This window comes from Betta splendens, chromosome 22 (assembly GCF_900634795.4).
Source record: "Betta splendens chromosome 22, fBetSpl5.4, whole genome shotgun sequence".
Classification (NCBI taxonomy): domain Eukaryota; kingdom Metazoa; phylum Chordata; class Actinopteri; order Anabantiformes; family Osphronemidae; genus Betta; species Betta splendens.
This window is the reverse complement of record NC_040900.2, coordinates 4609012-4634013: the sequence shown is the minus strand read 5'-3', so window position 1 is coordinate 4634013 and position 25002 is coordinate 4609012. Positions and strand designations below refer to the sequence as shown.

General features: G+C 44.6%; 3 protein-coding genes across 5 annotated transcripts; 1 reads left to right on the top strand and 2 right to left on the bottom strand.

Moving 5' to 3' along the window:
• Nucleotides 1-191: 191 nt before the first annotated feature.
• On the bottom strand, nucleotides 192-1696 carry iqcc (IQ motif containing C). The gene is made up of 5 exons (XM_029139712.1): nucleotides 1500-1696; nucleotides 1142-1285; nucleotides 704-1064; nucleotides 438-559; nucleotides 192-315 (listed from the first exon to the last, which is right to left on the bottom strand). The coding sequence occupies exons 1-5, from the start codon at nucleotides 1539-1541 to the stop codon at nucleotides 280-282; spliced, it is 705 nt and encodes a 234-aa protein (XP_028995545.1). The 5' UTR covers nucleotides 1542-1696; the 3' UTR covers nucleotides 192-279.
• A 59-nt stretch (nucleotides 1697-1755) lies between these two features.
• Nucleotides 1756-24769, top strand: fancm (FA complementation group M). 3 transcript variants are annotated; one of them, XM_041069203.2, is made up of 25 exons: nucleotides 2288-2413; nucleotides 2493-2597; nucleotides 2671-2843; nucleotides 2985-3062; nucleotides 3154-3312; nucleotides 13099-13230; nucleotides 13776-13908; nucleotides 14110-14202; nucleotides 14338-14442; nucleotides 14663-14835; nucleotides 14986-15192; nucleotides 15276-15516; nucleotides 15610-15758; nucleotides 16174-16329; nucleotides 19260-20982; nucleotides 21089-21177; nucleotides 21685-21753; nucleotides 21881-22000; nucleotides 22270-22435; nucleotides 22553-22659; nucleotides 22751-23211; nucleotides 23293-23380; nucleotides 23474-23828; nucleotides 23961-24255; nucleotides 24341-24769. In XM_041069203.2, exons 2-25 carry the CDS (start codon nucleotides 2507-2509, stop codon nucleotides 24459-24461), a joined length of 5484 nt encoding a protein of 1827 aa, XP_040925137.1. In that variant the 5' UTR covers nucleotides 2288-2413; nucleotides 2493-2506; the 3' UTR covers nucleotides 24462-24769. The 3 variants fall into 3 exon arrangements, with proteins under 3 accessions (XP_028995412.1, XP_028995411.1, XP_040925137.1); XM_029139579.3 differs by having other exon boundaries at nucleotides 1756-2597; nucleotides 16177-16329; XM_029139578.3 differs by having other exon boundaries at nucleotides 1756-2597.
• soul3 (heme-binding protein soul3) lies at nucleotides 4256-10105 on the bottom strand. Its single transcript, XM_029139695.3, has 5 exons — nucleotides 9533-10105; nucleotides 7376-7470; nucleotides 6487-6628; nucleotides 6200-6383; nucleotides 4256-6092 (listed from the first exon to the last, which is right to left on the bottom strand). The coding sequence occupies exons 1-5, from the start codon at nucleotides 9780-9782 to the stop codon at nucleotides 5921-5923; spliced, it is 843 nt and encodes a 280-aa protein (XP_028995528.1). The 5' UTR covers nucleotides 9783-10105; the 3' UTR covers nucleotides 4256-5920.
• Nucleotides 24770-25002: the final 233 nt, after the last annotated feature.

Genomic DNA, 25002 nt, shown 5'->3' with positions numbered 1-25002 from the left:
ATAATAAGTCAAGAGCAACATCCATGTGGTGAGTGAAAACTTGTTCATTGTATGTCATTTCGAGACACAACACTGAATTCTGTTCAATTCAATTTGTCCCACTTAAAAGTTAATTACATTAATCGCCTTCACAACAGCCCGATAACAATAACCAGCTAAACAATAATGGGACAAAAACAGCACAAAGAAAATACTTTAGAAAAATACCATTTATTTTTACATTAACAAAAAAAACACAAGAACTTTTCTCAACAAATGTGCACTTTATTACGTCCGCTGTCAGGTGATGCTTAGCCTGTCCCTCAGTGACAAGTACTGTAGGGAAAAGGGGGAAGAGCATGTTAGTACTGCAGTTTTAATTCAAGAATAAATGCTTGCGTTAACAAACCTTTTTGCTGGTAAATGAAGGGAAACGCTCTGTCCCTCCTCTATCTTACCTTTTTCCTGCTGTCGATGGCCTGTTGGAGCCACACCAGCTCCATAGTCAGGCATTTTCTGTGTGCACGGAGCGCCTCTGACGTCCGCGGCACCTCCTGAGCTAAGCAGAACTGCTGTGAGCCTAAAGGAAGGGATGACAGGATTACAATGGAGACTTACAACCAAAAATAAAAATGTTAAATATTTATTTTTATGGTGTGCCGACCAGAATAGAAATGTTTACACATGTTCACACATATTGCTGTATGAACTGTAACCTGTTTACCTTTTTGAGAGTGGCTGCAGTTCATGTCCAGGTTCAAACTGCTCCACACTGAGGTGGAGTCTGCTACGCTCTCCATCGCCCCGCCGTCATTATCGTCCTGCTGTTCCCTCAAACCCCTCTGTCTCTGAGCATCTTCAACACTGTTGTTGGAGCACCCGGCCCTGGAGTCACAGTCGTGGTCACCGGTCTGCGGCTCATCTCTCTCAGCTTCTATCCTCTGTAGCAGGACACCCCGATCGCCTTCCCTCTCTTGTGGTAAACACGTGTCTGTTCCTCCTGATGAGTTCTGAGTGACGCTGACGTGTAGTCCTGGTTCTGAAGGACTGCTGGTTGAGCTGCTGACTCTTAGAAATGGGCCGTGCTGACAATGCATAGGAAAGCAAATGAGAAACGTATTGAACAGTTGTTCCAACTACAGTAACAGGGACGGGTACTTACAGTGTCTGTGAAGTGGGGAATAGCTATGACCGTGTCTCTCCACTGTAAATGGGACAAGCCTCCATCAATTTCTTGGACAATGTCTTCGAAGTCGTTTCTGGCACGACGAACTTCGTTTCTTACCAAGTATCCGCGAGCAAATGCCTACAAAGGATATGACAGACACACAGTAAAGGTTAAATGGTAAAAGTCAGTCGTGCTTCTTACTAGTTAAGCTCATGCTAATGCTAGCAGCTAGCTGTTGCCACATGAGCAAATGTTTTCACAATTAGCAAAAGTAGCTAACAGCACGAACCGCGTGTTTAGGAATGAAACCTAAATGATTTATAACGTTAAAGAAATTAGATAAGGAAATGACCTGCAGATTGACAAGCGTGTTCTCCCAATTGATTCTGTCCATTGCTATGGTAACGGGACGTCGCTACCTCGAAAGCGGGAGCGAACGCCAACTTTTGTTTTTGTTCCGGAGTCAAACGCAAAAATTAAAAGCGCGTGTTTGCGTAATATAACAGTATCGGCATCCGGTGTAAGTCTTTAGCTTAATATGTTTTTATTGTCACAAAATATCAAGGAATTTAACATAAACAAAACGTAAATGGCAAAAACAACTCCTCGATAAAACCGTCGTGTTATATTTTGAAATAACCAGAGCGGAAGTGACCCGTGTTTGTGTATTCCGGTATAATAAGTTTGCGGCGTTGCTATTTGTCACATGGGATCTTTACGGAAAACCTTTCGTTACCGCTGTTGATAATGAGTAGCGGTACCAATCAGAGGACTTTGTTTCAGACGTGGGGCGCTGCTGTGCCTCAAAACAAAGTTGTTCCGCCGAAAAAGGGTGCTAAGAAATCTGCTGGACGGCACAAACCGGGTCCTAGCAATAACGCCGGGGTGGTTCCGGTGCATCCTCCTCGAAATCCATTATGGACCGAAGTGGGCCAAGGGTCCGCATACACTTCAGGAAACCCGGGGAGGGCGGATGACGCCATAGCTGCGTTTGAAGATGGAGATGACGACGACGATCTGATGGTTGTCGCAGTCTATGAAGCTGAGAGGAGCCTGGAGCTCGACAATGCGAACGTGGTTCAAGCTGACGACCCTGTAAACACAGGGAGCGGAGCCCTCTCTCCCACCCCATCAGCTGGACGGACATATGCAGACTTTCCTGGCTTTGACAGCTCCTCGGCTAGGGTGTGGATCTACCCCACCAACTACCCCATCAGGGGGTACCAGCTGAAGATGTCAGAGGCGGCCCTGTTTCAGAACACGCTGGTGTGTCTTCCCACTGGTCTGGGAAAGACGTTTATAGCCTCCGTGGTCATGTACAACTTTTACCGTTGGTATCCAACAGGGAAGATCGTGTTCATGGCTCCCACCAAACCCCTGGTGTCACAGCAGATCGAGGCCTGTTATAAGGTCATGGGAATCCCACAGGAGCACATGGCTGAGTTAACAGGTACACAGTTGGGAGGCAACAGCATCGATGGTCGCTGTTATTAGTCGCTGTTATTTGCTGGGTCTGCACACAGGTAGCACCGTGGCGAGGCAGAGGCAGGAGGTGTGGAGATCCAAGCGCGTCTTCTTCCTCACACCCCAGGTCATGGTGAACGACCTGTCTAGAGACACCTGCCCGGCCCAGCAGGTCAAATGTGTGGTGATCGATGAAGCCCACAAGGCGCTGGGCAACCACGCCTACTGTCAGGTACAGAAAACCTCCACCGAGTCTCATAAAAGCCCTAGAGACAGGACGTGATATAGTAAATACACAGACGACTTGTCCTACATTGAAGGATGGCTTATATTTATTACTTTACTTAATTTATCTAAGCCTGCTCTCTTCCAGGTGGTCAGGCAGCTTAGCAGCCAGACTCTGCAGTTCCGCATCCTTGCCCTCAGTGCCACTCCGGGGGGAGATACAAAGGTGAGACTAAAAGGTAATTTCTGTCTTCTTGAGCAGACGTGCATTAAAAAAAACCCTATTCTGAAAGCTGATCTGCCCTCCGTCCCTGCAGTCTGTGCAGTCGGTGATCTCCAACTTGCTTATCTCACACATTGAGCTGCGTTCTGAAGAAAGTCCGGACATCCTGGCCCATTCTCACCAGCGCAGCGTGGAGAAGGTGGTTGTTCCTTTGGGAGAGGCCCTTTCTGCTTATCAGGCGCGCTACTTGCAGGTAGGCTCCTTTAATCCTTCATTGTAGTGTGTTTTGGAAAGCTTCTATCATTATTGCTGTTCTTTGCCAGAGTAGATGCAGCTTGTAAAATATTTATTCTTCTTTAGTTTTAACCTTTTTTTAAAATACTTTGTTCCCACAGACCATAGGACTTAATTTTCATTTTTTTGACAACAAAGTTATTTGGTCTGGTTTCATCATATGTAGCACTTGACTCCCTTGTCCTTTGCTGCCATCGTGTGGTCAAAGTGTTCCTCAGAACCACGAGGCATCAGTTTCTCTCGTTTCACTCGCTGCTTGTTATTGGCTCATTTTAAGGCTTTTTGACTGATTTGGCTTAAAGGCAGCATCCTGTTACAGCTGGTAGTCTATATTTCATTGTTGAAAGATTCTTTAGTCCTTAACAGACTCAACATTCAATCCAGGCTTTGTGTGTGTGCTACTGTAAATATGCGGCTACGTCTGTATCATCTCGATGAGCAGCAGGAATGTGACACCAGTCCTTGAACATTTAGACCTGTTGCGTGATGGCTGTGTTCACCCGTCTTCTATCTATCTCGTGTTGTTGTTGTTCCTTTAGTATTTCATGTAAAGTAAATCAACTTTATGGAGTTACTTTTATTATTCATCATCTTTTCACATGAACCTGACTGGAAGCAACTGCAGCTGCCTGTTAGTGATTATTTCTCTCTGCCTTCTCTTTTTCTCTTCTAATTTGACTTGACAGCACACGACAAGATTATATTGTACTAAAATGAACATTGATGCAGTCTTTCAGGTGGAACTTAGGGATTTTAGCATAAATCAGAAAATGTAACCAGTCACGCAGAGACACGTTTTAGCTTTAGTTGCTGCTCCACTTTCTCAGGAATTCAGACCAGTTCTCCTTCATGACTTTGACCGAGCTTCGGTGGAGCATTTCATTTAAGACCTGATTTCAAAAGACAGGACACAAGCACATTTTTATTGAACAAACAAAAGCCACAGTAGTTCTGGTTGTTGCAAGTACATTTTCATAGTACAGCACATGTCTGCAAAACACTAAACAAATAAGCAAAGAGACAGGAAACACATTTGAATGCTCACATATGATGTTCCCATATAACCAAGCTCTAAAGGAAAACCAGCCTATATGCATCATGGCTTTGCAGTGTTAATCCTACAATCATTAAAAGCAATATGCATTCTTTGGGTTTTTCCGATGCCTTGACATCAACTAAACAGTTGGACCCTAACACTGGGCAGGCTTTCTCTCAGAAAATGTACCTTTCTGTGCTGTCAACGGCTTTCTATTGTCTGTGGAATAAATTAAAGCAACTTTCTCACAATCTGATCTGAATAAGATTTTTCTCAGTACAGAATTTAAAAATAACAATGCAACAAAAATGCTTATGTCGATTTGGCTAGTTCACTTCCAAATTTATTTAACTGGCAGAAACATTCTTATATACACTCTTAACTCTAAGTAAAGCTGTTTTTGTTGCATTGCAACATAGAGATGATCTACACAGACACGTTATGTGGGCTCTAAATATAAAATTAACTAAAATAGAACTATTGAGAATTGATTCGCAGTAAATCCGTAGAGATTCTCTGCTATATTTCTCCTTGTAGCAGTGTTTCTACTTAGCAGTGGTGCTTGCAGTACTGCAGTAAATATTTTTGAACAGATGGAGAATGACACTGACAGAAAACAGTTTTGCTGCTACCTATTGCTTTAAATGAACAAGACTTCAACATAAAGATCCACTCATTTGCATTATATTCAAAAAAGCAAAATTATGTATATGAGTAATTTGTCATGATTGTCACTCTGTAGTAAAATCTGTTTTTTAGAATTTTGTTTATGTGGAATTCCATGTCCTCTCTGTAGCTTTACATTCATTGTTTCAGGTGTGCATTTACGACTGAAGCCACCCGCTGTGGTTCGGCTGTGGTTTGTGTGGTTGCCCTGCATGGAGCAGACCCACCAATCTCAGATAAGGTTAAGCTAGTGCCCCAGCACCTGTAATAACTGGCTTGCCCAAAAAGAGTAACAATGAATCAGCAAGAACAAAGCTGAAATCACCGTACAAACTACACAATGTATAACCTTTCCTAATGTGGATCGGTCTTCACCCCACATGACATTATATATGTGCATCAAACAGATAGGGGACACAATAAGGCTGTGTTTCGGCGGGGAGCATGTTTCCACCGTGGAGGAGGCTGTTGTATATTTTAAACAGCACTCTATAATCACCCTGTTTACAGAAGTATAAGACTTAAAATATTTCAGCTTCCAAGAAGAGAGGACTGCACTATAAGCTATAGTGTAAAAAGCAGGAAACAAAGCTATTTACACTTAGCATCTGGGTTGTGTTCGTGAGTGTGGCAGTGGTTTTGTTCAGTACTTAAGGGTGAACAGAGGGTATTTCTAAAATGAACATGAATGAAACTTTGGGTACGGTAGGACAAGGGCTGATTCTTATCAGTTCCCACCTTGGTGTGTTGGGCTGGTGTGGTAATGAAATTTTGCACCTGAGACAATAGCTGAGCTGGGGCAGTGTTTAGGAAATCGTTGAGGCTCAAGGGTCAAAGATGGCATCCTGGATGCTCCTCGTGTCCTTCAGCGTCGCTCTAGGAACCAGATCTCGTTCTGACGATTGCTGTGAGCTGGGTTGGTGTAGCCGGCCACGATGAACGAGTCGCTGACACACATATCAGGAGAATCTAGCAGCTCTGCCATGGCGTTGATCTGGTTGATGATGGTCACTTCGTTGGTGGGACCAGTGAAAGGCCTGGAAGAGATGAAGGGGAAATGATGCTTGAGTATGAGATTTCGACCTTAGATGTACAGTAATAATAAAAGTTGCGGAAGCAGTATATTTAATCAGGTTTCACTGGCCTTATGTATACAGTGGTGGCGGGCCAGATCTCTATAATGATCTCACTGTCATGTGGCTGTGGTGGCTGGGCCTGATGCTCAGTGGGAAGGTAGTACGCCACAGTGACATCATGGGAGATCACAGAGTGGTTCTCATCTGTGCGCACCACTGTCACAATAGGAAGTGTCATTCCCAGATAGTCCCCTATGTGAAGGAAATAAGTGTGCTTAGAGAGTAGGATAAATAAAGGCACAAGACAGAGGTTTAAGTGAGAAGACTGTGATTGTGTCCTTGTTCATAGACTCACCTAACGAGTTCTGTTGGCAAATGTATCTCATTATCCTCATGAACCCGTAGCAGATACTCTGTTCATAAGTGTCTTCACGCATGGTTATGCAAGCCCAGTGGCCCTTCTCGTAGTGGCGCTTCTCATAGAGCAGTTCCCCGCACTGAAAAGGTCCACACAAAGTTAGAACCTCAGGAGCAAATGTTCTGGCTAATGGGTTCTACAAAATGTGAAATATGTCCTGCATAAATTCTGCTTCTTGCTTTTGAATACAAAGGTCCTATTTGGTTATGTTGATGGCTCCAAGTTTTTTACTGGTAAATATCCTGGTGACCGTTATTGAACATCCCAGTCTGAATTACATCTTTGAACCTTTCTATTATACATTTATATAGTTGTTTATAAACAGTTGTGAGATTGTTATTTGGGCAATGTTTGTACAGCATTACCATCAGCTTAGGTGTGTGACCTAATGTTTCATGTCTGTTCTTCTGTACAAGGCACCAAAGCCTGCTCTAAAAATAGGATTCCACGATTGTCCTTTGTTTAACAGGAGGCTCCAGCCAAGTTTAAATGAACTAATTAACTCAAGTTAAACCAATTAGCACTCTTTATTTTTATGCCTCCCTGAGGAGTTTAAATGGCTTATTGTATAGAATGACACCATGGCCATTTTGAAAATAAAGAGTTGACCCATACTCACACATGATGCTAGGCGTTATGCTCTCAGTCTTAATATTTAGGAGCCTGTGTTATATGTGCACTTTAGGGTGTTAAAGGCTATAGGTGCTGTTATGTGTGTCAATTTTGTACAATAAACTGCCAACTGAACATCTATCGTCTCATGCTGAATGTGTAGATGAAGGTATACAGATGAGTTATTGTGGTGCCAGAAGTAAAGCTGAGGAACCTTCTCTTTGCGGAGGAGGAAGGTGAAGGGAACGTGCTGCCTGTTACTGCGGCCTTGGTTGTTGCTGGTTAGCTGTTGAATGGGTTCTGCCATATCTGTCAAACAATGACACACAAAGGACAGTTGATCAGTTTAAACCATGTTTACACCATGGACTAAATATAAAGCAGAACATAGTGCATTTGTGTTGGACATATCTGGTCAAAACACTTTAGACTGATCTGCATAGCAGTCATATACCGGCACTACAGTCAGATGTTTCCAACTGTCCAACATGTGTGGTTAGTTAATTAATGTAGACCTATGTCTACATGTCCCCTTCCAGTCAGCTGCTGGCAGGCTGTGTTGGTAGTTTGTGTGAGAGGAGGCTGCCAGATGGGCAGTGCGTTGTGCCAGGATGTCGCCGAGAGTAATGTTTATTAGAGCTGATGGAGAGTTCCGTCACGAAAGCTGCCCAAGGCCAGGTATAGACTGGTATTAGCAGCGATGAGCTACAGCACTAGCCAGTGTTTTTAACAACAGTGCAGCATAATTGCCCAGCTCATTGTTTTGCTTTATTTTCCATAAGATACAAGGCACACAAGGTGACGCCGATTCAGCCACATTTTATCTGTCTATACACTGAGGAACAACCGGGCGTCTGACCACAATCCCAGCAGAGCTGAGGCACAGCTGTGTCTGTCCAAAATAGTTTTGCAGGCTTTGATGAAACCATGATGCTCAGGTAGAATAAACACTGGCATTCCACAGCGAGACCTCGGCCTTGAGCTGGCAGGTGTGGGTATCCCCAGTATGAGGGGAGCAAACACTACATTACCTGCACATACAGTGGAAGCATGTGCTACCATACTCTTTAGTTACTATGGCAGCACTTTCAGAGCCGCTTAGCGTTGACGTCGCCGCCGCCGTACCTGGGCTATCTCATCAAGAGCGTCTGGTGGCCACACACTCTTAATCATGCTCCTCTTCCTCATGCTTTAAGGTGGAATATTAAGATTTTAATCTGCTTTCGTCAGCTGCATGTTTAATGAGGTCGGGACCTCTATGCTGTACAATATAAACACAAATATTAATGATTCACTATGTATATGAACAGGGGGTTGCAGTGTTCTACTACAGTAAAAGGTAAAAACAAACTAAACTGTAGCTACAGTGAAGTTAAAGGCAGGTCAGAATGAACCGGTCCAATGTGTTCATTCCATTTGGTACAGTGCCTAATGAATTGCACACAACCTCACCCCACTCGACCTAACCCATCCCAATTAAATGAGTGGATTTTACTGTGGCATGTTTGTGTCCTTAGCTACGGTTTTGTAGCACAGGACTTAGCAGCCACAACCTTGGTCCCATTACAGACAAGGTAGCTAATCCGCACTGAGTCACAAGGGACTTTGTGCAAAGTCCTCAATTAGGACTGATGAAGAGAGAAGAGGGATCTGTCTGTGTGTCTGAGATGATGCTTTTACCTCTTACTCTAATAGTGCATATTCATAGTATTGAATAGAATGAATACAATAAGTCTCTTTTAGACATTATACCATAGAGGTGGGGTCAAACCTGAAGACCTTGGTCTCTACTAGACCATCAGGTTCATCTTTTATGTGTCGCCAAGTGATGTTGGATACATAAAGTGCATTTTGGAGACTATTGTTGTAAAATATGATGTTGCTGCAAAGGAGGAAATAAATGAGTGGGTTGCTTTTTAAAGTGTTCAGCTCAGAAATAAGAAAACATTCCCCTCTGTAATATCATTGTTGTACATCTCGTATAGAGGTTTGTTCCTGTACTGTTATAATATTTTTATAACAAACTAATTGGTTTGTATTGTACTATTTCTGATCTCTTTAGAACCCACCAGAAACACCTCCAGGAAAACATTTGTTATTATCATATGTAATCATTATTTTTACATGTTGTTTTTGTTTTTACTTTTTTAAATTATTGTGTTCTCCAATGTTACTACACACACAGTTGAGTTGTCCCTTTCTCACTGCATGGTTGTGTTCTTGGCGGAAGTTGATTCAAAGCGTCCGAAGTGAAACTCGTTGTTGTTGTTTTTACTTGCCCGATGAGGCGACGCTAACAAACCGGTTCACGTCAGCTAACGTCCGCTAACGGGGGTGAAAGTCGTCGGGGCTCGTTCGTTGTGGCTTTTACCTTGAGAAACCTCCACCTGGTGCCCCCTCGCCACGTCCTGCCAGTAGTGCAGCAGCCGGTCCGCGTGCTCGTCCTCCTCCATGGTCTCGCCCTCCTCCTCCAGGCTGCCGTTGCCCGAGTCGGACAGCTGGTCCTCGGAGAAGGACTCCAGGTCCTCGAGCGTGATCACCCCGTGCTGCTCGGGCCCGCCGCCGCCCGCTCCGCCGCCCCCCGCGCCGCCGCCGCTCATCTGGCAGCCACCTCGGTCCATTTTGCGTCCGTGAGACTGGTGCCTGGCGAGGAAGCGGAACCTCCGGGCGGCTGAGCGAAAATTCGACTCACGGTGGCGCGAGGACTCGTGTGGATCTTCGCTGAACTGACACTTGGGTTCAGCGTAAATCCGTGTTGTTCGAGCGCAGCCGTTAACGTTGCCGCTTAGTAAAGCAGGTGGTACGACGCTTTTGCCGCTTAGTTTGACACTTACAGTTACTGACTCAATTTAAAACCGTCTGTTTGCTGTGTGCACTTTGATTCGCTTTAAAACTAAGCAGCATAAACAACACGTCACGTCCAGTGGTGTCGCGTAGAGTAAGGCTTCCCGCGGTACGCCCTATTTATATTGGACGAAGACGGAGCACGTGACGCTGCCCCCCCCCCCACGAGTAATCGTCAACACCATGATTATTTTATTAATTCACCGTTTATAGAGAAGTTTAGTTAGTTTCATTAAGTTCTGGTTAATTATAACTTTTATTTTTTACTTTTTTATATTAATAAATTTATTTATTTTTTCTTACTGTAAGACAGAAAACAGTGACACCAGGCTGAATATGACATTTTTCATGCAGCCCTTGAAATTTGACTGTGACCCAGTGGTAGAGAGACGCTGGCATTCGTTTGAGCTAACGTTGGAAAGTACAGTATGTGTCCACATGACAGATTAATAATTAATGGGAAATTAAATACTCAAATCAAATAAATACAGGACTCAAAAAGCACCATGGGGCTTTTAGAGTTTTAATTGAGTGTTTTTTTAGGCACTTTTTTTATTTTACTTAATAGACATGAGCTTGTGCCCTAGGGGACAGACGAGGCAGGATTTTCTCTGATCTGTGCCACTACAGCAGCCAACCACCATGTTGCACTCTTCAAGATGCACGTACAGAAGCCATTATATAACCCTCTACAGTCTGTGGGAGAGTCTCTGTGTAAATGCACACCAGCAAACAAAGACGCATGACATACAAAATCCCTCAGTACTCTACAGGGAAGAGGGAAGGAGACCCGATAGGCCCCATTCAAGGCAGTCAGCATCAACGTACACCCACCTACACCATCACTGGGCGTTTCATGGGTTTACACTCTCTTACCTTAGTTTAGCACACATCTTATTGTTGACATACTGCACCGAGAGTTTGGCTTAGTGTAGTTTCTGTTATTAATAGTTGCCTTCAGTCTTTTTCACTCGTTCCCACGTCACTTAGCTCCATGCCGCTCAGCCAATCGGCTGTCAGTCCCCACAGAGCATGCTCAGTGAGGCTGCCGTACACAAGGTTGTTATTAGGTTCACATCGTGTCCTCTCTCCTCCCCTTTTTGATAAATGGTACAAGCTATGGAACCAATCCAAGTCTAGCAATTTAGTATTATTATTATTATTATTATTATTATTATTATTATTATTATTATTATTATTATTATTAGTAGTAGTAGTAGTAGTAGTAGTAGTAGTAGTAGTAGTAGTGGTGGTGGTCACTTTTTCCACCTTTTAAAAAATATTGTTTAAATATCTGATATAATTGATATTTGTAATGTTCATGTGGATCAGACTACATTTCCTAACTGATGTATACAGACTAGGGACCATCTCTGTACATTTTGTATTTTCACTGCACTCCCAACCAGACAAAAACAGTGACCTCACTAATCTGATTTTGTGTAATCTCATAATCTGGACCTGACCACGCTGCACACGTTCCCACATTATGCTGCACCTGTCACTAACTAGAAAGAAAGTGACGGAGAGGCGCCACCTAGCTTGTGTGTGATGTTTTTTTCTGCTGCCTGCTTTTATGTTAGAATTTAATCTTTTCTATTTTATTAACTGTTTTATTAATTTACCTGTACTAAAAGGGGTTAATCCACGATATTTCCCCAGCCCATCCAGTATTTACATCTGTAGTAAGATTCAAATCAAGTTCTAAAACTATGAAGTATTAGAATAATAGGAACATGTATCTTATGGCTTGAATTATGATGATTTCACACAATTTGCAAACACTTCACGCCTGCAGTGTTTGAGGTCGAGATGATTTCACACTATTTGGATTGTAACTATGTCACATTTGGGCCATTATTCTGCAAAGCATGTAATTTTTCACTCTGACTCAGCGATGAAGAAGCTGTGAAATACTCTGGCCTTTAGCACCAAATGCGACACAATGTTTCTGAATATGAAGAGTGAACATAACTGTTCCATGGAACGCTGAGACACACGCTTACGTTTAACATCATACTGTCACCGATGGTGAAGAGGGCAGAGAAGGCTCCTACAGCCCTGTGACCTCCCAGTAGATTTAATTTGAGCTACCCTCCTCTTTTTCACCCTCTTATGTAACCATGCATGGCTGCTGCTCCATGTACGTTCTCTATGTATGTTTCTATGGGATTCACTTTTTAAGTACTTACAAGTTTTACAAGTTGAATGGCATCGTGTGCAACGAGGCAAAAGCCTAAGCAGATGGGCCGGCCCCATTCCGTTCTTATAAAAGAAGGTTCGTGGCTAGGTGATATGGCTGTTGATATTTTCTGAAATGTCAGTGGGTTTAAAGGTTGTAACTTAACCTTTTGTCTTCTTAAGCCATATGAAGCATGCTGGCACCAGAGAAGTAGGCTTAGCAGAAATGGGAAAAGATGTCTGCTCAGATTTTGCTCCGAGAGCAAAGCACTTTTTTTTAACATTTTATGCTTGTTCATTTAATGTTTGTCTCTTGTTGTTCCCTTGGTGATTTATCTTAAAAGATACTGCATTAATGCAAACATGCTCAAGATTCAGACTTTAAATCTGTACTTTAAATCTGAAACCTGAGCGGCCGAGACAGAGATGATTAAAAACACAGGCTCACTGTGAAAAACATATTCTGACCTACTTATACCTTTAATCAAGCGTCCAAATCAAAACAAGTAAATGGCTTTTACAAAATCACCCACTACGTTTTTCACAGGGGCCTTTCATGCTGTTCGGTTTCTAGAGCAGCACTTCCACATAAGTGAAACTGAAATGACAAGGACGCAGCCTCTCATTATTAGCAGTCATGAGGATGAATAGATGCTGTTAAAGTTGTCCGTTTGACAAACGGCTTCCATCTCTCTGAATGATTAGGAAACGAGGGCAGGGGGAAGAATGACAACGCGTGCATGCTCGTGTTTTACTCTCTCGCTTGTTAAAGGTTGTGTTAGGTGTGTGGGTGTGCTGTCCAGCTTTGTGTTGACAAGGTGCTAATCACCCAGTCTGATGCATTACAGCCTGAAACAGGAAGTGGCCTATTATTGATGACCTACATATGTGTTTATCACTCCTCCCACTAAGGTGTTGGAGAAATTCATATCACGCCTGGTCCAGAACCGGGTGATGGGACACAAGGACCTGAGGACGCTCACCAAATACCAGCTCATCCTTGCCAGGGATCAGTTCCGCAAGAACCCACCGGCACACATCCAGGCATGGGAACCACATCAGAGGATTTTAATATGATAGTGTTTTGTCATCTATTCAGAATAAGCGATGCTCCATCTAAGAGTCCCATGGGCTATTACACAGGATGTCTAGATGCATTTTAAAAATGACCTTAGGTTACTACAAAATATGTTGTAGTATTTGGAAACAGTCAGATTGTTGTTATTGAGTATAAACAGGGTTTCTGTCCAAGTCTGGATCTTCTAACGTACTGTGACCAACTTCTTATTAAATGTGCCTGTAAAATCCTTAGACTTAAATTCTAACTTTACTAAATGCTTTAATTTTACTATACTGTAAAAACTGTATGAATCAGACTGAGATTGTAGCCTGCAGATCAGCTGCAATCGTCCTGAGAGTTCTTTCATTTCCCAGACTGGAATTGCAGCAGATATTCACAGTAGTTTGTTTCTCATTACTTGGACACTGAGCTGCCCAATATTACATTTATTTAAAGCAAGCGCTTACCAATAATAAATGTTCTAATCAAATTGTTTCCATGGACTCACATGCCCTTGTGCACTCTACAGGGTCTGCAGCAGGGAATGCTGGAGGGCGACTTCGCCCTTTGCATCAGCTTGTACCACGGCTACGAGTTGTTGATGCAGATGGGGCTCAGATCGCTCTTCTTTTACATTCAGGGGATCATGGACGGATCCAGAGGTCAGTGACTATTTCTCCAGGCGTTCTTTTTGCTCTTTATCCATATAAATATCTTAAGAAGATGAGTCCCTCATATGCTTGAACCACTCCTATTTCCCATTGAACTCTTTCAGACTGCAGATTCTCAAACTTGCCATTAACTGTGTGTTTTCTTAGTAATATGGACTAAGTATATTAGTAAAATGCTTCGCTTTTCTTTAGAAATGACTCGAGCCAGGAATGAGTTGCAGAGGACACCCAGCTTTATGGACCTCTACAGTGACATGGAAAAAACGTTTGTGAAGCCGTCTGCTGGTAAAAAAAACACTTTCTCGAACCCCATTTGTAGTTAGATGAGGAACGATGAAGTCATTTGACTTGAACTCCTCCCTAATGTAAAAAAGGCACAAAAATAGGAAGAAATACTCTCTAACTCTTTCATTCTTCTAGGCCCAGATGAGCCATTCAACTACAGTCATCCCAAGCTGGAGAAGCTGGAGGAGGTGGTGCTGCAGCATTTCAGACTGTGGGCTGAGAGCTCGGCAAACAACAATGGTGGTCTACTTATTATAGCAGTGCTGTGTTCTGACTCACATTTGGAATAATCTGAATGAAAATGGAAGTCTATAATTGTTTTTATCTTCCAGTTACAGCAACAAGAAACTATTCATTCTTGCGTCCATGCTTTAAATAAGCATCATTGGAGTAAATACATATTCATTGTTCATAGGTAACAACAAGTAGCCTCTGTTTCTTCCGTGGCATTAATGTCCAGGTCCTCAAGCCGTCAGCACGCGGGTGATGATCTTTTCATCTTTCCGTGAGAGCGTACAGGAGATCGCAGCCATGTTGAACCACCACACTCCACTGATTCGAGTCATGACCTTCATGGGCCAAGCCTCAGCCGGGAAGGGGGTCAAAGGATTTACCCAAAAGGAACAGCTAGAGGTAGCAGCTTGAACTGGCAATAAAGAGCCACCAGATGTGAATTCTATCCTGCTTTAACTTCACTTACTTACAGCTACTTTCTACATTTGGCTAAATAATGCCGTGATCAGACTCACATGTGCGTCATTGAGAGATGTATTTGTGTTGCAGGTGGTGCACAGATTCCGTCAGGGAGGCTTTAACACGCTGGTGTCGACCTGTGTTGGGGAGGAGGGGCTGGATATTGGGGAGGTAGACCTCATTGTTTGCTTCGATGCACAGAAGAATCCCATTCGCCTCGTGCAGCGAATGGGGCGGACAGGCCGCAAGCGACAGGGAAGGATCGTTGTCATCCTGGCTGAAGGCCGCGAGGAGAGGGTGAGTTGTCCAATGACTGTGTACACAAAAGCAGTCCATGGTGAGCCTTTTTTATACACTGCAATTTTCATTGCTTTCCTCAGACCTACAACCAGAGCCAGAGTAACAAACGCAGCATATACAAGGCCATCATCAGCAACAAAAGCGGGTTCCACATGTTCCCCAACAGTCCACGGATGCTGCCCGAGGGAGTGAACCCCACCCTGCACAAGATGCACATCACCTGTGGCCAGTTTGACCACCGGGAGAGCAGCCGGAGGTCCAGCAGGGGCCGAAGGTCCCACTGTGACGGACGGGCCTCACTCATCCACCCTCAGAACCTGAGTATGGAAGTAGAAGTTTAGTTAAAACCACTGCAAATAGAGTCTGAGGAGGAACAGGGCGTGGGTTTCTGAGCCGGTTTGTCTGATGTGGCAGTTCGGCAGGGCAGTGCAACGCTGGACGGGTTCCTGAGCAGTACTGAATATTCTGTGTGGGCTTCCACCATGAGGCTGAAGGAAGATGAGGCTCATCCAACCTTGAAGGACTCACACTTCATGTCACTACCTAGCGATCGACCGCTTCAGGTTTCTCTCTTTCTTTTTAAGGAGGATGGAATTATGTGGAGGATAGAATACATGAATATAAAGCAAGAAGATAAGATAAAGTATTTTATTACTTTCATACTCCATGATTCATGATGATCATTTTGTGAATTGTGGTGAATATACTGTAATACCCTTATACATGGCAGATACTGGATGGATGATAATTAAGAATTAGGCATAAAACTGTCATTAAGCATCTAATTCTAAAGAATTAAAACTGTAATAGAACTGAAAGGATGACTTTTTGAAACTCTTCCAGGAGTTTCCTGGAGCAGGAGTTTAAAATTGTGCCTGCTATATTTTTCCATTATGGATCATTCATGACAGTCATGAATACATGAGTTCCTATTTAATTAATGCTTTATACATAATGGTGGTATTTGATGTCCCAAAGAAGGTTTCCGGAGCAGCATCCAGAGAGCTGTCTTTGTGGGAATGGAGACACTGGCAGCACAAAGCCTTTCCTACACATGCTGTTGCTCATTCTCTCCGCTGCCAGCATTTCATCAAGGTGATGGAGCTCATAGACGGCATGAGAGAGGAAAATGAGGTGAGGAGTTTTTTATTTTTATTTTTTCGATCTTGTATAAGTGGTTTTGTTCCATTAAAAAGTAGGAAAGAGGTCTATGTTTATGCAAGGGAACTTTCTAAACTCGCCAGGCAGAAGCGAGTCAGCTGAGTTGCATGTGAACAGATGATTGTGATTTGTGTTTAGTTACTACATTCATGGTTTCGACCTGCAAGGCAAATTCCTGACAAGATAAACAGGCTCCATGGCGTAATTGGGGTTTTAGTCCAAAAAAGTGAATATTGAACATGTTTCCCGGCAGCTTTCTGTCTTTTAACACATCAGAAACTCTGTATTGATCACTGTATTGTATTTTTTTTTTTAAGAATAGTTCACAGTAATTTTCTTCTTTTCTTCTTTTTAAAAGTTTGTTTCGTCGTCTTAGCCACTCGATGACACAGTAGCAAACTGGTTTTTCTGTTATCGTGATCTACAGAATGTTTTCAACAGACTACACTGTGTTGTTGATGAGGTTGATAATTTAACCACAAGGCCCCCTTCCCGACATTGTTTACATGCAGCCGATCCCTCCCATTGTACTCTACACCTTATCACCTCTAAATATCTGTTTTAACGTACCAGGCGTCCGCGTCTCACCATCTGCCATTTCCCCCTGAATTTGTCCAAATCCTTGAAACTGGGTCAGAGATTATGGTAAAACTGACGTTTGGCTGAAGAAACAAGTGGGTTCTTATTGCCTTTTTTCCCCTTTCCCCGTCTTAACCATACTAGGAAAAAGAGAAGTAGTCCACCAAAAACAAAACAGGATTAGAAGGTGGACTGGAGCAATATGCCAGAGTTGGCCATAAAACAACCTGGGAACAAAACGACCCTTTGATTTACAGTAGAAAAGTAGAACAGACACTGTGTCCCGAACTCAGCTTCACCCAGTGAGGCGTAAACACACAACTTGCTTAGCCTCCACCTGCAGAGAGACCCTCTGACCTTTCACCTGCTGAACATCAGAGCAGGAACAAACAAAATCAGCCTCATATAAAAGACCAAACGTATTTTTCGTGCCCACCTGCACCCCCCGCCCTCCATTTCAGGAGCCACTCTCCCCATTCTCTGTGTGGCAGAGCTCCACATTATCATCGCGCTGCTTGTTCCTCCGTGAGGAGGAGACGCAGGGCAGGGAGGCCTCTTCTGCTGGCATTATGTAATGATTCCCCGAACTGTTACGTAAAGGCAGGAAGCTGGAAGTAGGTCAGGCTGTGATGACCCACATGTATGGCCCGCACGTACAACGCTCGGCAATGGAGAGTGGGAGCAGATGAGGAGGAAAACCATTTTAATCAAATTATTATAATTACATTGGTTCCTCAATTATACCATAGCTTTATTTGCCTTATTCTGATCCTGTGTAATGTTTTGCATTAGGCTAAAACTTTAATTTCATACACTCACGGGCATCCAGTGGAGCATGATTTGCATTTTATCCTTATTTTTGACTAATAAACATAGAACCCAGGACCTGTAGCCGCCTGCTCTGCAGCACAGGAGCCTTGTAGGACCTGTTGCTAAAATGCCTGACTGCGTGATTTCATTTCGGGCGGTGGGTGTTGTTGGTCTGAGCGTCTGCCAGTTTGAAGACAAAGGCGCTACAGGGCTTCTCATCCTGGCTCGTAGCATGTTTGGAAACAAATTCGTCCGAGCCGATTAATTTCGGGCGACGCATTCTTCGTGCGCGCCCATGAATGACGGATTCCAGTGATTATCGTAGCGCAGTGAGAAAATCAACTCAGACTCCGCATGTGGTCCACGCGCCATGAACCCACCGACCCCATCAGCGCCTGTCGCTCTCCTCCTCATCACGTTTATTTGGTCTGCCACATCTCCACACTTAATCTGACCATTTATTAATTGTGTGCCACAGGTTAAGGTTAATCCTTCGGGAAGCACATTTTAATATTTTTAAAAACTATCTAGACATTTAAAATGTTCCTTAAATGAAGGTGTTGAGTGTGATTAACTCCTGAGTGCTCGCTTCCATTATCCACGGGGATTCTCGTGTTTAATGGACGTGCTGTGATCTTTGTCTTTGTGTAAAGTGGACGACGATGAGCAAAGCTGTGTCTGAGGGGTTACAGGCCTTTAAAGGATTTGTATAAGATGGATTACCCAAACAATGTGCAGTAGTGAGTCGCAGATTCTTTAGGCTGCGAACGACATAATTATTGAAATGATTGCTCCAGCTAAAGAGACAGAGCATCTACTCCACACTTAGCGACCTGTATTTATTCAGCCCCCGTTTGGATGAAAGCACATGAATGGCCTGTTGTGAACCATTGTATAACCGAATAATAGTGGAAATAGGCACTTTCCTACATGAGCTGTGACAAACTTCTTGACCCCGACACAGTCCCTTTATAACAGGGCTAGCGGCGAATTGCTCCCATCCATAACGGACAGAGTCGACAGTGACATCAGTACTTTTCCAATTCTGTTTTCTTCTTTCTAGGAAAACAAGTATTTTGGCGCGCGCGCGCACACACACACACACACACACGCACACACACACACACACACACACACACACACACACACACACACACACACCACAGTGAGCATGGATTTCTTTCTTCTCTGCTCACTTTGCTGACGTCTCCCGCTGGTCACAGGTTTGACGGCGCTCTGCCAGTCTGAGCAGGAGACCACTCTGGATGAACGGTTTCCAGGTCACATGGTCTGCACACATGACAGGTGCTGGATGATTAGTGGTGTGTGCTTGTACATAAAATACAATAAGAAATACGGACAGATGGTTTAAATTTGCAAGCTTTATAGTGTTATTGTCGTGTATAAGGGTCCTGGGCAACAGTGTCTAAGCATCACAAGACCCCTCAATGTTTGTCTTTAAAGGGAAACTGAGGTGGCAGATGTCAGTCTCATGCAGCTCTTCTCTTTTTCAGGGGGAATGTCGTTATGAGCGGGAGCTTCTTCCTTACCTCAGCAGAGCTGATGGCGTTGACCATGTGAAAAACCCAAAGAAAACCAAGAAGGGCACAAAGGACTGCACTAAATCTACCGCGATCAAACCCAGAGCCTCTCGCCCGCCTGACCTGGAGGTGGGTGAAGATTCAGAGTGGGACCAACCGAGAACCATGAGTTGCGCTTCCTCGTCGTCCGTAACCAAACAAAGACCTCCTGCTGGACATGATCCAAACGGACGTTTCGATGACGTCGCGGATCACCCAGGACCGGAGGCCGTTTGTTCTGATGCTTCTAAAAGTGACGGTTCTGACTTGGCCGATGACTGTGGCGTTTCTAATGAGCACGTCACAGACTGTGCAGTCAGCGCTTTGGTCAATTTACACAAGGATTCTCAGCTGATTACACACATCGATGAGGATGTGGAACTTCAGGCCATGTTCTACCTTCCTAAATGGGACTCGACAGCCCCTCCCCTCCCTTCTAAGCCTCACCCAGGGACAGATGAGGGTCTGAAGGTCATCCTGGCCAACGTAGCGGAGCTCCTGTCTCGATCCCCACCGCCCCTGATCTCAGATTTCGGTGCTGAAGTGGCTCCTGTGTTGCCTCCCCCCTCTCCTCAGCAGCTCCATCAGCCCTTTCACGTCAGCTTTACTCTCGACGTAGACGATGATGGTGATGACGTGATGATGGGTGACGCTGACAGCGCCCCCTCCAGGGCAGAGCCATCGGAGTCTCTAGAGGACACAGAGTACAGTACAATGTGTCGGACTCGTCCTCGTCAGGAGCCGGAGCCCGTCAGTAAAGCAGCCGACAGTCCAACCTGGGATGAGGTTTTTGAGAGCGAAGAACGCGATGATGGTGACGTCCGAGAGGATGACGGCGTCAAAGACGACGGGGTGTGTGAGATTGGCCCTCGCATGGACGAGAGCATGGATCTGTTTGAGGATGACGAGGCCTTCCTGCAGATGACCATCCCAGACATCTCCACCCCTGACCGGTCGTGTGCTCGCGCTGGAGACACGTCCAACAGCACAAAAATGATGTCTAACTCTCAATTGTGTAACACTAAGCACCCAGACAGCACACACAACTTGAACACTATGCAAACAGATGAGCTGGCATGTACATATCAGTTAACCAATAACTCAAATGCTAAGCTCAACACAAGTAAATCTCATTGTAAATCTCTCACAATGCAACAACACGACAACTCCTGTGACCTCTTCTCTGTTAACTTTGACCTTGGCTATTCCCTGGAAGACTCTGAGGACGAAGCCAAAGCAGAGGCTGTTTCTGTCCCGTCTATGCTGACCTCTCCGCCGTCTGCGACGGCTAACACGACAGCGTCCCTGCCACCCGTCACTCACTCCTCCACTCCCAATATCAGCCGGCTGAGAGTGCCTTCACAGCGTCACGAATCCAAGCAGTGGACGCCACAGATGCTGTCGGGGCTGAGAAAGAGGGAAACCTCGGGTCTGACTTCACCTTCCACGTCTAAAGACGGGGGACTGCCATCTCCTATCGCATCACCAGGAGCAAGGAGGGTGCTCATGCCTGGTCCGGCCAGTCCTCACACGGCTTCACTGTCCACCTTAAAACGGAGACCAATAGGAAGCTGCACCACTCGAGCGGAGGGAAGGTCAGATGTGGAAAACCAGCCACGGCAGAAAGTCTGTGCGTCTGACGCTCCTTCTCGCACAGGTTGGTCATGAAGCCGAGTAAAATGATGATGATGAGGAGGATTTGCCCCATTTCTGGTTGACTGCTGCCAAGATTCTCTGCGTCTCATCTGCCTTGTGTTTTACAGTGGGCTGTGACAGTGACAGCGAGGATGAAGTTGTGGGTGTTAAAAGGCGGCGTCAGAACAAGGTCAACGTTTTGTCAACCCCAGATGTGGTGAGGCCTTGTGAGATAGTGATTACTATTTGATTTGACTATTAATTAACTTAGTCAATACATAACCTCATACAACCTCATATTCGCAGATCAAACCTCAGAAATCAGAAAACCACAGTTCCACATTTTAGTAACTGAAACCAGAGAGTTTCAGCCCACTTTGCTTTAACTGATTTGTAATTTAATTTCAGAAGGTTATGGCAGTTTGCTACTAGTTATTAGTCAAGTCGTTTTTATAGACTACACGTAAAAAGTAAATAATGAGCTTTCTCATATTTCTGGGCAAAAGACAAGACGAGACATCTGTTTATGAATCAGGTCGTCTCTAACCATCACTTTTAAGGCACCGCCTGTTGTCATGACAACCAGCTGGCAAGCTGCAAAGAAGTACTTACCAGCATGCAGTGCCTCCGAAAAGCGAAATAATTGGCCAAAAACAAACTATGTAAAACCTACATTTACAAGCATTTGTGTGTGTTTCACATGTAAATGTTTTGTCTGTGCCAGTCCAAGTTCTCCAGCGACGTGGACTCTCCGGTGGTCATGACCAAGAAACGTGTAGCTGCACTTAATACTGTGAGATGTTCATTCAGCATTAAAATATGTTGCATGATTCTGACGTCCTTCACACACATTATTACGTACATTACTCAGTATTTACACAATGGTTCTGACTAATTTACTGTCTTTATTCCTTTCACAGTCAGATGAAACGGAGGCTGGGGTTCTTTCTGATAATGATTTCCAGAATGATTCTGTATTTACACGTGGAACCAAAGCACAAGGAGCTGAAAGGCAACGTGGCCATGAGGGTAGAGCCAAGGTGTGTGTGGCACCAGATGGCTCTGCAGGATGCTGTGAATACACTCCCAATTAAATTATTCATTCCATATGTTGTTGAGACAGTCACATATCAAACCCTGATCTGGTTTGTTTCTGTCTCTGTTTTAAAAAGCCTTCAAAGTTGACAGTGCACATTTAATTTGTACAACAATGACATTTATCTCTTTACACAGAAATGTCAAGTTTATAAATGTCAGTTCACGTTCAGCGTGTGTCAGCGTTGACATTTCTCACATGTTTCCTCGTCAGCGCACCAAATGCAAAAGAGTGCATCAGTTCCTGGATGAGGAGGCAGAGCTGTCGGCGGATGAGGAAGGAGACGATGTATCCTCTGATGAAGAGGATGGGGAGGACCAAAATCAGTCCCTTGAAGGATTTGTTGTAGACAACATGCACATCTCACAGGGACTCGATGGTACGGCACATGTGACTGTAGTTGTATCCAAAGCTAATTTGCTGACCTAAGCTTGTGTGTTGTAGAAAATGAATCAGACATACTGTGTGACATTTACACTGTTCGGTTTTGTGTCAGACTCAGAGATGCATGGAATTTATCTGAAGTCCGTGAGAAGCCCTGCTGTTCATGGCAAGTTCAAAATGTCCTACAGAAACCATGACAACATGAACGTCTTCTCACAGGTACATGTGTGTATTTTAAATTCTGCTTCTTTTACGCTGAACCAACAAAACATCCCGCATTCAAGTGCATCTTCGTCGTTTTGATATCTAGGTGCCTGAGATGGATGAAACGTATGCAGAAGACAGCTTTGTGGTTGGCAGTGAGGTGGAGGAGGCGGAGAGCAGCGAGGAAGAGGCTGAAGTCATTAAACTTATGCCCGAGGACTCGTACGTGGACGGCAGGAGGCAGTATGCCACCAGGCGCCGTGTCTTTCTGCACAAAGCCAAAAGCAGGACTGAAGCCCCACCTGAGCAGAGAGCGGGGGCCAAAGCCAAGCGCAACCGCATCAAGCGCGTCGACGATTCCAGCGAGGAGGAGACGGAGGGCAGTCGTAAAAAGAGCGCGCTCGGAACAGGAGCGAGTGATTCTGTTTCCCTGCAACCAAAGGTGGTGCAGCCAGAGCCCAGCGGGGTTCAGCAACAGCAGAAAGCCCCCCGCTCGTCCTCCTCCACCTTAGCATCTAAGGTTTCATCCTTGAGTGAAGCACAGCGGCGCGAACAGCGACATGAGAGGTACGAGAGGTCTCATATAGTGTATATATAACATTTAAGAGCTTCAGCAGTTACTGGAGCAATGGCTGTGATCTCCTACAGGTGGCGCCAGAGGTCAGAGAACCAACACCTCCTCTCAGACGAGCTGGACTTTGAAGAGTCAGGGTCATCTTCAAAGAAACTACCCCAGGTTAAAAAAAAAAAATAAAGATATGTATGCACCAGTTCGTGTGACTCATTTTGTAACCAGATTGAAATCATTTTCTCTCAAACCCATCTTTAGGCCCCTCCTGCCGCCTCCTCTGTGCCCCGGCACCCTGCCTCCATCAGACAGGATGTGCCGGTCACTGAGTCCTCCGCTCCACCCGCATCCGTCTGCATTCTGGCCGACAGCCGCTGCATCAGCACCGGAGTGGAACTGCTGACCTGCCTGCGACGGCGGCACGCGGCCACCGTCCACGTCTGCTCGCTGGACGGCAGCTACTTCATCGTCAGCAGCCGCATGGCCGTGGAGAGGTGCAGCCAGTCGCATTTGGCCGCGTCGCAGAACAGGAAGCGTTTGGCGGAAAGGATGACGAGCTTGCAGGGGCTGTTTGAGCGCATTTGTCTGATTGTAGAGAAGGACAGAAGCAAGCCAGGTCAGCTGGAGTTATCCTATGAAGAGTCATTGAATTAAACTGTTTATTATTATGAATTTTACATTTTCATTAATATTATATGTAGTGAGATGTGGGTTTGGCTGCTAATCATTATAAATGTCTCTGTCTTAGGTGAGGCATCGAGGCCATTTCAGCGAACACGTTACTATGACACCACACTGGCAGCACTCGTACGCACTGGTGTGCGCCTGCTGTGGAGCCACAGTGCTGAAGACAGCGCCGGCTTGTTGGCGGACCTGGCACGACTAGAGCAGCGTAAGGGCCAGGGCATCGCCGTACCCCTTGAGGTGAAGGGGCAGCACAGGCAGCAGGCGCTGCAGATGTACCTGGGTTTGCCTTCTGTCAACTATGCCCACGCTCTGAACTTGAGCCACAATTTCCGATCGGTTGCCCAGCTCATAAACAGGTAGGGAAAGTGTATGTTGTCATTATGTAATGCTTGTATGTAATGCTAATGTGCCACGTCTCATTTACTTGTTTTCATCCTGCAGCTCCATTGAAGACATTCAAAAAGGAGGCTGCATGGGTCGATCCAGAGCAGAGGAGGTCTACCGCTTCCTGCGCTACTCATGTGACTCCTTCCTTATAAGCACAAAAACAAAAAACAATTAGAACATGTTCCCTACATGACAGAACACACTCATGTTATTTAATAGCGTTTTGCACAATAGATTGAAGTACAACCACCTCAGTTCCAATTGTATGTTGCATAATGTGATATACTGCTGCTACACGTACATTTTTTTTGTTTAGGAAGCAACTCATGTACAGTCAGTGAGGCTACACTGATCATTAAACAAATTAATATTTGACTGTTCCCTGAATAACTTCATGAAAATGATTCACATAATGTCATTTGTTTACAAAGTGCCAGAGAATTAAAAATGACTAATTTCCTTAATAAAATATATATTTTTGTACATTCTGTTTGTGGTGAAAAAAAATCTGCATGTTATAGTATGAGGTGAAAACTGCTCATAGCACAGTATGTGATGAAAAATCTAACTAAACAACTCCAAAATTGTTTGAATGAGGAGAGAAACAACAACACAACGCAGCAGCTGCAGCAACACACATACACCTACCTGAGTGTAAGGATGCCTGTAGATGGACACAGAAGGACGACTCTGGGAGACAAAGTCACATGTAGAAA